Source organism: Macrotis lagotis, chromosome 1, assembly GCF_037893015.1.
Source record: "Macrotis lagotis isolate mMagLag1 chromosome 1, bilby.v1.9.chrom.fasta, whole genome shotgun sequence".
Classification (NCBI taxonomy): domain Eukaryota; kingdom Metazoa; phylum Chordata; class Mammalia; order Peramelemorphia; family Peramelidae; genus Macrotis; species Macrotis lagotis.
Genome location: NC_133658.1, coordinates 888,770,227 through 888,784,980, shown reverse-complemented (window position 1 = coordinate 888,784,980; position 14,754 = coordinate 888,770,227). Strand labels below are relative to the sequence as shown.

Below are 14,754 nucleotides of genomic sequence, written 5' to 3'. Positions count from 1 at the left end.
TTAAGGTGAAAGGTCTATGGATCTCCAATAATGACCTTAGAATTAGAATTAAAAGCAAAAGTTTTAGAGGTAGATGAATCTAGACTTGGGCTAAGCCACTGATGGGATGGGTGGACAGGGCAAGAGCAACAGGGTTGAGTTGAGGCTTGACTTCACTTTCCAATGTTCTTAAATCATGAAGCTAATGGTATCCACGGACTCCCACTCAGCATCACTTACAATGGCGACTCCTTTCAAAACCTTGGTCTCTCGAGTAACAAGAGGGGTTCATTCCCATCTTCTGTTCAATTCATTCATGTAAATAATGTGCTTTTATTTCTCTTTGATTTTGGTTTTTATAACTGATGTTATATAGTATGCATTTGTATGCATATTTATATATACATAAATATATAAACTGATTTCTAAGGTAATTGCATAACCTATCTAGGCACAAATTTCCATATAACATCGCTCTTCTAAGTGAAGATTCGGACTGAGATACAGCCGTTGTATTTATGGAATGACAAAATAAAATATAAGCCTTATTTACTGCTGTTTCTGGTGCCTTGCGCCTAGTGCCCCCCACCCACCCAAGAGCCTCACTGACATTGGAAGCGGGGTGGAGATATTTCCTTATTCTCAGCAGAAACCCCTAGAATGACGGTCAGAATGAGGCTAGCCACATCCCACCTTGAAAAGTAGAGAAGGCACAGGACATCTTGACCCATTCCCCCCCTTGGGACCCTGGTAGAACATTCGGAGATATTCTCCACTCTACCCACTCCTACCCCACTGTAGTCCATTCAACGATGACTGAACCTACCAAGCGATCCTTCCTGGGAAGACAAAACACAAACCAAAAAGAATTGTAGGGCATTTGTCTCAGGAAAGTGGGGACTGTCCCTATTTTTTCAATTATCTACCTTTTGCCCAAGATCTGGGTATGTCTTTGTACACACCTGCCTCTTCAGGTCTTAACAATGAGTTGTTACAACTATCTCCTTATTCCCTTCACCACTGGACTGAGACAAAGGCAGCTCAATAAGTAAAGTGAGGTAGTCAGGGCTTCTTGACTCTAGGGCATCAGGTTTAGAGAAGTTTGTCTTTCAGCAACATAGAAATATGAATTGAGCGAATCTATTTAGCAAGACTAATTAGTTCATATAGAAAGCTACCAAATGTCAGCTTCTTTTTCCCCAGTTGGCCCAGTAGCAGCCTCCCCATCCATAGTGTGATGACATTACTCTGTCATCCTCCCCCAATTAAATTAAGGTATATTTTATACTATTTTCTCTGCTTAAAAACTAATGGTTGTAGCTCTGGATATGCTAATCCAGATATCCTTGGAGGGAGAAAAAGAAACAGTGATATTGAGACAGAACCATTCGCCATAATCTGTCTTCTCTTACCCCACTCAGAGAGTCTTGGGGGCTTCTCCCCAAGTCATTGAGATACTGAGCCAAACTCTTGATTTATTCCTTTCTCAAAGGCTTTATTTAAAACACAGAAAACAAAAACAAATACACACAGAGTACAAAGTAGATGTGATTGTGTTGGCTACAGTATCTGTCAACCCTCCTAACAAAAGGCCTGGTCGCTATGCGGCCAAGGATAGCAAACAGAACAGACGTGGAATCATGGTGGCCAGGGAGCCATGGTTGCTCTGAGCTGCTCTGTCATGGGTAGAAAACCTGCTTGATCCCACTCCACCAGCATCCACACAGGCCCAGATATGGGATGCCCGAACCTCACTGGGAATGAAGCTTTTGGTGGTTAAAAGGAAAGAAGAAAGAAAAATACCATCTGACCAATGAACAGTCTTTTGGACATTGGCTGCCCCAGGTTACACACTGGAGGAGGGAGACAGGGCCCCTTGGGAAGCACAGGCCTTGACAGATTCCTAAAACAAGGGTGTTTGGGCAGTTTCCTGCCTCCAGGGGCTTGGCAGACCTGTCTCCCATAAGCAGCCCCTGAGGCCAGAGGGAGGAGAAGGTCCAGGTCTCAAATCACTACTTACTGGCACACAAGCACAAACAAGTAAACCCGCGAATCCATTGTGAGTTATCGTACCTAAAAAAATACTTTTTTTTTCCCTTTTAAAAAAAAATCTAGAAATTAAGACAAATTCCTCAACACAAAAACTTAATGACTTTGGGCTGTAAACATCAGGTTACATAAAACATGAGGGTCGCCAATTTCCTCGACAAAATATGCTTTAGACAGGAGAGCTAAAGGTGCAGACATTTTGCCCTAAGGCCCTGGCAATATCCTGACTTGGCACCAAGTTTGGGGCTCTTTTGCTAAACTAAGGCAGAGAAGTCCAGACATCAGCCACTTTTCCTGGCATCTTTATCCTGCTTTGGCTCCCTAGGGGCTCTGCCCATCCATCCTTTGGCTTCCTAGAGGCTCTGCCCATCCTAGCTCTTCCTCTACTTTCAGCTGGAAACACCAAACACTTCCCCAAGCTGGACAGACCCATTGCCCCTTGGTTTTCAGGCCTCATTCCTCCAAAGCATGTTTCAGTATTCACTGCTTCCATACTTGCTTCCCCCTATTAGAACGTAAACTACTTGAAATCAAGAACTATCTTCCTTCTTGTATTTCTGGCACACATTAGATCCTTAGGATAGAGATGGAGACTAGAACTTTGATTTTATTAGCACAGGAACACGCATTGCAGGGTCTTATAAAGTTGTCCTTGGGGAGTTTTAAGTGACTTGCTCGGGGCTCACACATGTTATCAGAAGAGAGACTTGAAACCAGTTCTTTGCTTCCAGACAAGTTTTCTATCCACTAGGCCAAACATTAAATAAAGGCTCCTTCATTTGTTCCTTCATCCCTAATCATTCAAGCTGTGATATGTCTTTTACAGCATTGAGAAACCCAGATTTGGAAAACAGAGTAAAAGGAATGTACCTCCCTGCCTAACCAGAAGGAATACCCTAAGGGTATGAGAAGAGGGTGCTCAGAAGATTTTGGTTGTCCACCCCCTCCACCTTGAGTCTCCCAGGCCTTCTCATAAGCCTGGCACTTTGTCACAATCTCAGGACAGAACAAGCCAAGTCACTAACAAAAGCCAATTTAGAAGAGAAAAGAGATTCTGGGAAGATTCTTCCCAATGATAAAGATTTAGCAAGAGTTTTTTAATTGTATCCGTTTATGGTCCAAGGAGACAGATTGGCAAGGGAGGAAGGGAAGCCAATAAAAACATGGAATCTGTGTCTAATCTGACCTTCCCTAAATCCATAAATAACTATCACTGTCTGACAAAGCGTGCGTGTCTCTCTCTCTCTCTCTCACACACACACACACACACACACACACACACACACTCTCTCTCTCTCTCTCTCTCTCTCTCTCTCTCTCTCTCTCTCTCTTTCTCTCTCAACAGTCTTCCAAGACTCTCAACCCCAAAGCCTTATAAAAACACAAGATTTCATTGATTTAAGTAAAAGAAATATCACAGAAGTGTACATAGATTTAGAGCTGGAAGGAACCTCAGAGGCCATGGAGGCAGAAGACAAGGGACTTGCCTAGCATCAAACCCTAGAGGAGCTCATAACCACACCATGCAGGAACTGGGGCTCTCAAATTCTTCCTGGTTTGTATGGGAGCTTGAAAAGGATACAAGTAGAGAATTATTACAAACAATTGCCTTTTTCCCTCCACTTTAGACAGAGGATGACTTTTTTTTCCTCATTTAAAATGAGAAAACTCTTCAGGTCTGCCAAACACCAGACTGGGAAAAGAAAGTGGCCATTGATGACCACAGTCCACAGGGTCCCTTCTAGAATCAAGATAGGGATGTGGTTCTGGTGAAAGGAAAGGAATAGGATATCTCATTAACCTGAAAGTCCTCAGAGAGCACAGTGATGACTAATAAGACTCTAGGCAAAGCAACAGCAAATAGGAAAGGAAAGCAAATAAAGGAAGGGTAGGTGGATAGATGAGGGACAGGAAAGGGGGGAAAGAGGGGAAAAAAGACCACATTAGTAATAAGCAATAATACTGATTGAGAGAGCCACCAACAATAACTCATTCATTGAGTGAATAAAGTGACAGGGGTCATCCAGGTCATGGATGCCCTCTTCCTGCATAGGTCTTTGAGGCCTTTCAGGCTATTTACCCAAGACTTTAATGAGGTGAGGCTAGGGCACTATCTGAAGGCACCAGATGATATAATCATCTCAGGCCTCTGAGCAATTCTAAGCCCTCTAGCAAGAGCTCTGCCCCCAGGAATGTTAGGGAAAGCATGATATTTAATGTTTGACCAAGGAAGAAGAATGTCAGGGAGAGGAACAGGGTAGAGGGACCTTGCAGAAGGCAGACATGCATACATACACACACACACACACACACACACACACACACCTGTCAGCCTGAACCAAGGATGCATTAAAGAGAGAAGAACATCATATTTATGGAAATCGTATCCAGTGAACCACTATGGACTTAAAATGGTACTCTACTTCCCATGGAATGCCATTTTAGTCAGTCAAGATTGGTTAATCTGCTACAAACTCTGCAATTTTGTGTTCCTCTGTCTAAACTTGAAATTCTTCTCCCTAATCCAATGCTTTTGCAACCCCTACATGTAATCTAAACTAGGGGAAAGGAAAAGGGAAGTCTCCCCCAACCACATGTGCTGTCCTGGCACAGGCTTGGATCCTGAATGTGAGCATTTAGGAAGGGGTCTTATAGATCATTGTAGACAAACCCTCTCATGTTACAGAGGAGGAGACCAAGGAAAAGTGACTTGGCAGAGGTCACCCAACTAGCCATAAGTAGAAGAATCCGACCAGAACCAAGGTCAATCATTCTTTCCAGGTCACAGCAGCAACAGATGGGACCTTTTCCATTATACTCAGATGACTGTCTATAACAACTTGCTATATCCTTCTCTAATAGAATGTAAGCTCCTTGAGGACAAGGATTGTTTTGCTTATTTATATTTGTATTGCCAGCGGCTAACACAGTGCCTGTCTGGAGACAGTAAGCATTTAGTTAAAACCAACTCCTGATGTGGCTGCCCTGCCCCCCTTCCACCTTCAAATAGAAGTGGAATCAGTCCCCTTCAGTCTATTCCAAGGAGAGATCTCTTCAGAAGCAAGGCCAAGGATCTATTCTGATGTTCACGGATACCTAGGAAACATGGATACCTAGCCCCATAGGACCTTCCTCTCTCACTTGGGAAGAAATATTCATTTAGGACTTGAGGAAGAATAGTCGCAATTGGGTAGCAAGAAAATGGAAGCTAGGACCCCTTTCAAATGTAAAGACTGGCTACTGAAAGGAACAGAAAAGGACCTCCCAGTACTAGAGAAAGATTATTCCAGACCTCAGGATGAAAAGGATATGGAGAAGTCATTTTCTCTGGCCTCAAAACAGACCAGCAACTAAACTGCTGCAGGTCAATAAGAAACTTTGCTATTGTTGCACCTCCTAATGATTCTTTACCTGCCAAGACCCTCATTCCTAGAATCACTAAATTTTGCAATCCCTTACCCTTTTCAGGAGCCTCTATTGGCCATCTACTCTAACTCATAATTGAAGATGAATCTCCTCTACAGAATTCCTCAACAAGTGGTCCACAAGCATCAGAGGCATTCAATGAGAGGGAACTCAATCTTCCAAAGTAATGCATTCCCTGTAGGGCAGATCCCAAATCTGTCATTTTGCAACTTCCTTCTCTCCTCATTGTCCCTAGTTCTGCCCACTAGTGCCCAAAAAAGAACAAGTTCATTCCCTCCTCCATCTGACGGCCCTTTAGAAGATGACTAAAATTAACTTCAACCTGCTAAAATCAAGAAAAATGCTGTCTTTCCATGCCCTTTCCCTTGGACATAAGACAACCTCCTGGTAAGGGAAGAGGAAGAATCTTATCCCAAGGGAAAAGGAAGAATCTTATCCCAAGATCCTGCAGCCTCAGCCCCTGTTGTCAGATTCTCTACCACCCTTGAGAATGTCTCCAAGTATCATTGTGATGAACCAAGGTGGCACATGAGGCAGGCTCAGTGGAGCCAGGATTGGAAAGAACTTTGACCTAAGAATCAACACCTTCTTACAGATGAAGCCCCAAATCCTCAAGACTAGCCATAGGTCTGGTGATCTGAATCCTGTGTCCATCAATATTCCTACAGGAGAGCATTTCCAAGAAGAGTTTAAAACATACCAAATTGCCTCTTGGGCCACTGGCAGGAGGGAAAGTTTGCAGAAATGGCACAAAGCATCCTGCTAACCCTATCCCAAGAGGAGATCTTTGAGAAGGCCAGGACAATACATGAGACCAGGCCAGAACTCTGCCAGAGAGGCCATAAGGTTGTATCAGCCCCTGCCTATGACCTGTGGTCTGACAAGATGGTCCCCTTGACCCAAGGTGGTGCTGAGAGGACAGACAGGAGCGAAGAGGGCAAAGGTGCATGCAGCTGTGCAAACACAATTATGATGAGGAGAGTCAGGAGCCAAACAAGAGGCCACACAAGAAAATTAAGCCTTGTCCTAACTGGCAGGTGAGGGTCCACACGTCTAGAAATGGGGACTCCAGCGAGGTTTCCCTCTGGATTTTATGTATGTTGATAAAAACAGAGACATAAATACTGTCAACATTATAATCCTTCATAATTCATTCAACTTTTATCAAGACAAACTCTTCGAGTCTTCAATAAGAAAGTGCAAAAGATGTACAAATAAATGGAATTCCTTCTAAGAAGTTCTGGAAATGGGTTTGTTTAAATTGCTATTTGTCTTTCTTTTTATCTTTCTTCTCTCTTTTTTTCCTTTTTTCTTCCTTTTTTCCTTTTTTTTATTTTTTGTTTGTTTTTTTTTGTTTTGAAGAACACTTGAGATATGACATGGCGGCACTTCTGGGCATCTAGCCCATGAGGGCTGGGACTTAGTCTTCAATGCAGATGATGTCACTGAGTTTTCCCTTGCGTCCCAAAACAGCACCATCTTTCAGAGAGTCAGCTCCTTTTCTGTCGGGGTGGCTGGCAGGTGGCCCAGGGGGCGTGGCTGTAAGGATACAGAGAGGAAGTGTTAACTACCCGAATCCTCCTCACTGGTCTAAGCCAGCTCCTAGAGTTTTCCTCTCTGCTGAGATGACTTTGGAGAGGGGTCCTCAAATCAGAGCTGATGACACTCAGGGGCTGGCCTCAGAAGAACATTCCTAGATGATCCCACTTCAGACACTTACTAGCTGTATGATCCTGGTTAAGGTCCTTCCCCTCTCTGGGCCTCATTTCCTCATATGTTAAATTAGAAGATTGAAAGTCTCTCCCAACTCTATGTCTATGATTTTATGACATTGCTGTGTGACTCGGGTCAAATCCTTGCCCTCTCTGGGCCTCAGTTCCTTCATAAAATGAGGAAGTGGAGAACCTCTAAAGTTCTTTCTAGCTCTAAATCTTGATAGATAGATAGATAGATAGATAGATAGATAGATAGAAGGATAGATATGGATAGATAGATGGATGGATAGACAGACAGACAGATAGATAGATGAATGGATGATAGTTGGAGGGATAGATGGAGAGATGAATGGAGAGAGATGACAGAAAGATAGAGAAATGATGAGAGACAGATGGATGGATGGATATAGAGATGGATAACATAGATAAATAAATGATATAAATAGACTGATATAGAGATGAATGTAGATATATAAATGGATAGAGATAGAGATAAATGGATAGATTTAAATAGATGATATAGATAGATCATATTGCTGGTTGGATATAGATAGAAAGAGAGTGATAAATAAATAGAAAGATAGATGTAGATAGACAAACAGAAAAGGAGATAAATGGATTGATGACTAGAGAAGAGAGATAGATGGATGGATGATGGACATGAATAGACAGACAATATAGATATATAGATGGCTATAGATTGGTAGATAGAGATAGAGAGAAGAATATAGATCTATAAATATAGATAGATGGATAGATGGATGAATAAAGATGATATAGATACATAGATAGAACGAGAAAAATGGAAAAATATAGATAATATAGACATGTATAGAGAGAGAGATGGAAAAATATATATATAGAGAGAGAGAGATAGATGACAAATGGATAGATATAGCTAGATGGAGATATAGATGATAGAAAGAAAGAAAGAAAGAAAGAGAGAGAGAGAGAGAGAGAGAGAGATGGATGGATGGATGGATGGATGGATGCATGAAATCCTGCCTTTAAGCCTCAGAGAACATTATTCAGCCTCTAAAAACCCAGGAAGCAAAACTATCCAATTGCTCCAACTGTCAGGGTATCCCTCTCACCTTACCTCTGCTAACAGAGATCCCTGTAACTTCCCTATTACTCAGGACAGTTGGATGCCCTCAGGTCCCCAGTGTCTTTCCAATAGCCAAAGAAGAGCTAAAGTTTATGGAATCAGGATGGGAAAAAAGTACCACCCCAGAAGCAGAAGTCCTGGATTCAAATATTACCCCACCCTTTTTTATCTGGGTAATGATGGGTAAATCACTTTCACATCTCTGAAAACCTTTGCCCAAGGAGGGGAAAAAGGAAGGGTAGGAACTGTGGAATATTTTCAAGGGTCCACAGGACTGAGGATCAAATGAGATCAAATGTGTAAACTCTTTAGCAAACCTGAAATCATTATGTGATAGAGAGGTGACTGACCCAAAAGTGCATTGGACCTGGGGTTCTCTTTTTTTCCTCCCAGAGTTTTATCACTTGGGCTGAGGCAGAAGAAAGGAAGAGAATTATCACTGCTGGCTTTCCTCAGCTATTTCTGGGCAGAAAGTGAGTCAATGGAGGTGCCTCTGACCTCAGCTCCATGATAATTGATATTGAAAGCACTTTACCTACATTATTTTATTGGAGCCTTATAGCATTCCTTTATTAGGACAATTTTCTAGATGAGTTCAAAGAGATTAGGGATCATTACTGGGTCACAGAACTCCCAAGTCTCACAGGTAGAATTTGACAGACATTATTAAACCCATTTTCTAAATGAGAGAACTGAAGCTCAGAAAAATTAAGGGTCTTTCCTAGAGTCACATGGTCCAAAGTATCAGAAACAAGCTTTGAATTCAACTGTCTTGAACTCAACATTCATGACAAAGACCCAAGCTTGACAAAGATGGAAGCCCAGAGAGGAAAGAGGTCAATGTGAATTTGAATTTTGCTTTCTCCAAACTGGGGGATGGCTCGCTCCTAGTTATCCCCATCCCACCTCTATCCATCACCTACCCCACCTCCCACATGGTCTGCAGGCATCCACCCTTCTCCATAGAATTTAACTCTCCCAGAATCCATGGTGGGTTTGGGTGGAGTGAGAGACGACATGAACACACAGAACATGAGCCCCAACCACATGGACTAATGGAGGTTTCAAAACATAAATCCAAACGAGCAGTGATGAATTGCTAATGGATTGCATTTCAACACAGCCACAGCAATGGACAGAAACAGGCACACAGTCACAAACAAATCCACCAGCTGGTTGGTTACTTAACTACTTCATTCAGTAAACCCCTAGAAATGTGTCTCAATACCACAGCTCCTGATGAAGGCTTCACTTGGTGTGTCATAAAGAACCCAACTTTCTCTCCTGCTCCTAACCTGTGGCATGAGACATTACTTTCCTATCTATCCTCTGTGCCCATTGGGTCCTCCAGCTCACAAATCAACCCTGAGCTCAAGTAATCCTTGACTATTGTATTCCAGTGAGGTACCAGGGGGTCCTCCTCTCACGAATCACTTTGCCAGTAAATGCCCTCACCCAGTAAATTGCAAAATTAAACAAAGCAAAAGATCCATGGCTCCCATCTAACTAAGCACCATCTTGGCTCAGACCTTAGCAGTCCAAGAACTAATTCAACAAAACCCCAACAATGCTTTGAACCCAAGGTCAAAACAAAACCTCAGCTACCAGTTCAGCTATGATGAAAGTCTAGGAAAAAATGAAGAAGGGAGGGTCATAGGCTCATAGATAGAAAGTTGGGTGGGAACCTGGAAGTATCAAATGAAAGAAAATATGCATGGTATTGTTCAAATCTAAAATATATTAATGCTATTAGCTATTTTTATTTTTTGTTATCATCAGCTAGTTCATTCTACAAATGAGGAGACTAAAGTCAAGAGAGGTGATGGGACTTGGTCACACAGGAAGAAAGTAGCAGATTATGGAGGAGAAATTTAGGAAGGTTCAAGACAAGGTATTGTAAGAGAAATGGGGATTTGGGGTGTGAACAATGAATTATAGAGTAAAAAAGGATATATAATTAAGCTGACTAGATGAGGACAAAGATTTTAATTTATTCCATATTTCCCAGAACAGTGGCCAGTGCAGAGTAAATGCTTGCTAATTGATTTCTATAAACGGGATCATCAACCAGTATCTACGTGATCACCCCGTGCCAGCCTCTCTGCTAGGTATTGGATATATAGGCTTTATAAAAGCCTGATGAATAGAACAAATACCAAACCTGTAATGTCTCTGATATAAGGAAATTCCAGATAAGTAAATTTTTTCCTATTAATGTAGTTTGAAAACTTCTCTACAACTTATGATCTTTAGAGAATTGCTTGAGGGAAGTGAGGAGAAAAAAAATTACTCCTCAGGATTACACAGCCAGTATATGGCAAAGACAGGACTTGAACCCAGTTCCTCCTGGCTCCAAAACTGAATGTCTATCCAATTGAATATAATTATTTCATGTTTTAATTTTTAATTTAGTGGAATCTGGACAAGATTATAACTACATTGTAAATGTTTCCCACCAGAATAATCGGGACTGGGCAAGAGGGAGTTACAGAAAAGACTGGTTTCCTAAGCTAACTCCTACATCCTGGGGTCTTAGGATCCCACACTCAAGCACTGAAGCTCAAGAAGAATCCAGTGTCCAGGACCCCTGAGATCAGGCCTGGGGAGGCACTGCCAACCCTCTGCATCCTTCCTGGCCACCCAGGTTCCACATCTGGCCTGATCTCAGGAGATCTCAGCAAACTAGGACAAAGGTGAGACTGTAACCTTCCCTGCTCAATAGTTTTCAACTCTCCTAAATAGCACTAGAGACTGGAAGTCTTGGGTTTAAGACCCTCAGAAAAAGACCTACCAGTTAGTGGGGTGGGGGGAAGAGATTGAGGAAAAGAGGGGGAAAGCTGGAGGTAATCACAGTGGGACACAGATGGGGAATACTTGGGGGGGGGGGAGTGGGGAGGAGAGACTAACAAAAGGATAGAACATTGAAGCAGTGTTAAGATAGTCAAAAGAGATCAGAGGATCCCAATCCTCTACTGGACAAGTCACTTAACCTCCAGAGACTTCAGTTTCCTCCTCTGTAAAATAAGGTGTTGAATAGGATCACCTCTGAGGACCCTTGCAACTCTAAATCTAAGAACCTGTCACTTGAATTTGAATCTCAGCTCTGCCATTCATTTACTGTAACACTTGAGCAAATCAAACATCATTTCTGTGGGACTCAGCTTCCTCATTAGAAAAATGAGGACATTAAACCAAATGATCCCTAAGTTTCCTTCCAGCCTTGATGATAAAAGACATTCTAAATCACCTTGCCTCTTTAACTACCTGGAGCAGAACTGGCTGTCCCTTTAGATGGAAGACCTAAAAAAAAAAATAACCCCTGAAGGATGGAACCATAGAATGTGGTTAGCAGAGAGAAATAAGGGTCACCTTACCTCAGTTGGAAATGAGAACTGCAACAGAGGAAAATCTTGGAAACGGCTAAATATCTATTAAGAAAGAAAACATCTGGCTTGCCTACTGTCCTTTGGTTTCATTTGTGGTCCCCTGAAATTTGCCGCTTAACAATTCTCCATTAGGATGGGCTAGATACGTCCAACCTACCAGTCACATAGGGGCCGAGGGGCATCTGGCTGTAGTTGACAATCCCTCCTGGTCCAGGAGCCCGGAAGTTTGGCCCAAAGCTGTTGTTGTACATCTGGGAGGAGCCGAAAGAACCCTGGAGGGTGAGGACTGAGGTTTCAATGTTGCCTCTCTCCCTTCTCCACCCAGAACCTCACCCTGAAGCCAGTTTAGCCTGCCAACTCCCCACGATGGAGGGGGTAGAAACGACCAGAGAGAGGGATGGGAAAGACCCCCTGGCAGAGTCCCCCAGAGGGAGCATCTGGTAAGAATACTCCTGGGCCAAGCTGGGGCATGGAGCCCTGGGGGAAGGTTCCAGGCCCAGGTGGGCCAGTCTGACCTGCTGGACGGTGGGATCTCCTGCACGATTTGTCAGACGGCTCAGGATGCTTCGTTCAGACATCTGTAGGCGAGCAGCCACTGGTGGGATCCGGGACAACATGGAGGGCAGGCGGGTTACATCAGCCTTCATGTCACTCAAAAGTTCCTCCAGCTGGTTCAATACTGCAAGATAGAAGGGCCCTCAACCCACTACCACAATTCTAGCCTCCCTTCTTGCCTCTACAGATGCCAATCCCTCCCCTGGGTCAGCTGGCACTGCAGAGCAATGGGGACAGAAAGTCGGGGAGCAGCGAACTTCCATCTCCCGCTCCATTTCCTGCTGCACCTTCGGATGAAATAGGGCCTCCCATCTGCCTGTGAGCCTTCCATCTTGTGTTGAACCCATGTCCTGACTGATCACCATTCTCCTTTGAGGAGTCGTGCCTTCCATTCAATGATCAACTTACTCACCTCTGGACAGACCCTACAACACATCTCAAGGATTCTGACTCCCTAGAGGTCACCTTGTGAACCTCATTCCCATCCCTCACCACCCAGTTCTCTCTCCCTCTCCATCCTCCCACTGCAAGGTCCCAAACACACTCCAGTCCTTTCACTGTGCCCTCTGAAATGCCTGTTCCAAAGGCAAAAACATATCTTTATCCTGAATCATTTCCTCTCCTATTTATTCCATCTTTTAACAATTATTGAGATCTGGCTCCCCTCTAATGACATAGCTTCCCTAGCCACCATTTCCAGTATCGCCTGTATTTTAGGAGGGGGAGTTGCTCCCTATTACTACTTCAGAGTTTCCCCCTTACCTCCATCACTCAGTAAGCTTTCCTCCTAAGGGTCATGCAATTCATAACTACCACCCAATCAAAGTTCTGGTAGTTATTATCTATAAACCTTCAGATCACTCCCCTTCCTTCACTCACATTTTTCTCTTTTCCCCAATTCCTCCCTTCATATTAAAGGACTTTGACATACTAGTGTCCCTCAAACATCCTAACCACTGAGTTTTTCAACCTACTCACTTTCCATGAGCTACTCCTCCACTTCAGATCAGCCACATCCAAAGAGAGTCATGCCTTGATCTTGCCATCACCAGTTAATGTACTACCTCCAAGTTCTAAAAATTCTGAAATCACCTTATCTGATCATAATCTACTTTGCCATCACCTGTAAATGTACTACCTCCATGTTCCACAAATTCTGAAATTACCTTATCTGATTCATTTATCAACTTTTCACCTTTCCTTCTGCCTTCCTTTATAAAACCTGTTCTTCATCTACATCCATCCCTCCATTCTTCATTTCTCTCCTAGGTCAGTTCCTGGCCACTAGCCACTCTCTCCTCTTCTCCCCATCTTGATCTTTGGTGAACCCATTCAACTCTACTCTGACCTCATCTCATGAGTTCCTAACCCCTTTATTATATCACCAGTTGGACCTTGTCAAATTTCAGTTTTGGATCATCCCTACTATGTACCACCTATACATGTTCTATTTTAACAAAAGTGGAGAAAATCAAGTCACCTTCCTAATCAGGTTCACTACTTCATGCTATAAATCTGAATTGGACTTCACAGTTGCTAGAGATTCCTATTATACCTCCTTTATCAATTCATTCTTCCACTCTCCATAGAGGCTCTTCCAAACCTTTTCATCCCTCTTCAAATATCCCATGTCTTCCCTTTTCCCAACTTTCTCACCTAAGAATCTTGCCTCATATTTTACAGAAAAATGAGGCAGTTATGAGTCTTCTCTTCCTCCCACTTCCTCATCTTGTATCACTCAAATGCCCACTATCAATATCACCTCCTTCACCCCCATCTTATTCAAAGAGGTAGTCTTACTCCTTACCAAGGCAAACCCCTCTCCTAGTACAAGTGATTCCATTCCATCCCATCTCCTTCTGTGGGTTCTCCCTTCTGTTATTCCTACTCTCTCATCTTCAGTCTCTCCCTGTTTACTGACTCATTTCCTACAAATATGCCTTTATCTCACCCATTTTCCAAAAACCTCACTTGACCCTTCTAACCCTGCTGACTATCATCCTATTATCTCTTCTGCCCTCTGTGGTTAAATGCTTTGAGAAAGTCACTTACTTTCTCTCCTCTCACTCTCTTCTTAACCCTTTATAATCAGGCTCCCGATCTCATTCCATGGAAAGTGCTCTCTCCAAAGTCCAAAGAGATCCAATGATCTCTTAGTTGTCAAATCCAGTGACCTTTTCTCAATCCTCATTCTTCTTGAACTCTCTGCAGCCTTTGACACTGTTGATCACTTCTTCTCCTTGATACTCTCTTCTCTCTAGGTTTTCGGGACACCCCTTTCTCCTGGTTCTCCACCTGCCTATCAAACCGATCCTTCTCAGTCTCCTTTGTTGCATCCTCATCCAGGTGACGCCCTCTAACTGTAGTTGTCCCTCAGAGTTCTGTTCTGTGCCCTCTTCTCTTCTCACGCTATACTATTTCATTTGATGACCTCATCAGCTCCTGTGGATTTAAGTTATTGTCTCTATGCTGATGATTCTCAATTTTAACTATCCTCACCTAGCTTCTCTGCTGATTTTCAGTCTCACGTCTCTAA

The 14,754-nt window shown here is 43.0% G+C and overlaps 1 protein-coding gene across 9 annotated transcripts in view; it reads right to left on the bottom strand.

The window, feature by feature from the left end:
* Nucleotides 1–1,466: 1,466 nt before the first annotated feature.
* The window catches only part of CHD5 (chromodomain helicase DNA binding protein 5), a 164,166-nt gene continuing 150,878 nt past the window's right edge, over nucleotides 1,467–14,754 (bottom strand). For 7 of the 9 annotated variants that reach the window (XM_074218613.1, XM_074218609.1, XM_074218611.1 and 4 more), the window contains 3 exons: nucleotides 12,179–12,342; nucleotides 11,821–11,935; nucleotides 1,467–6,993 (listed from right to left, as the gene is read on the bottom strand). In XM_074218613.1, coding sequence (XP_074074714.1) covers nucleotides 6,875–6,993; nucleotides 11,821–11,935; nucleotides 12,179–12,342 — 398 coding nt within the window. In that variant the 3' untranslated portion in view covers nucleotides 1,467–6,874. Of the gene's footprint in view, nucleotides 6,994–11,651; nucleotides 11,706–11,820; nucleotides 11,936–12,178; nucleotides 12,343–14,754 lie in introns of all 9 variants that reach the window. The other 2 variants (XM_074218614.1, XM_074218618.1) reach the window with 2 other exon arrangements.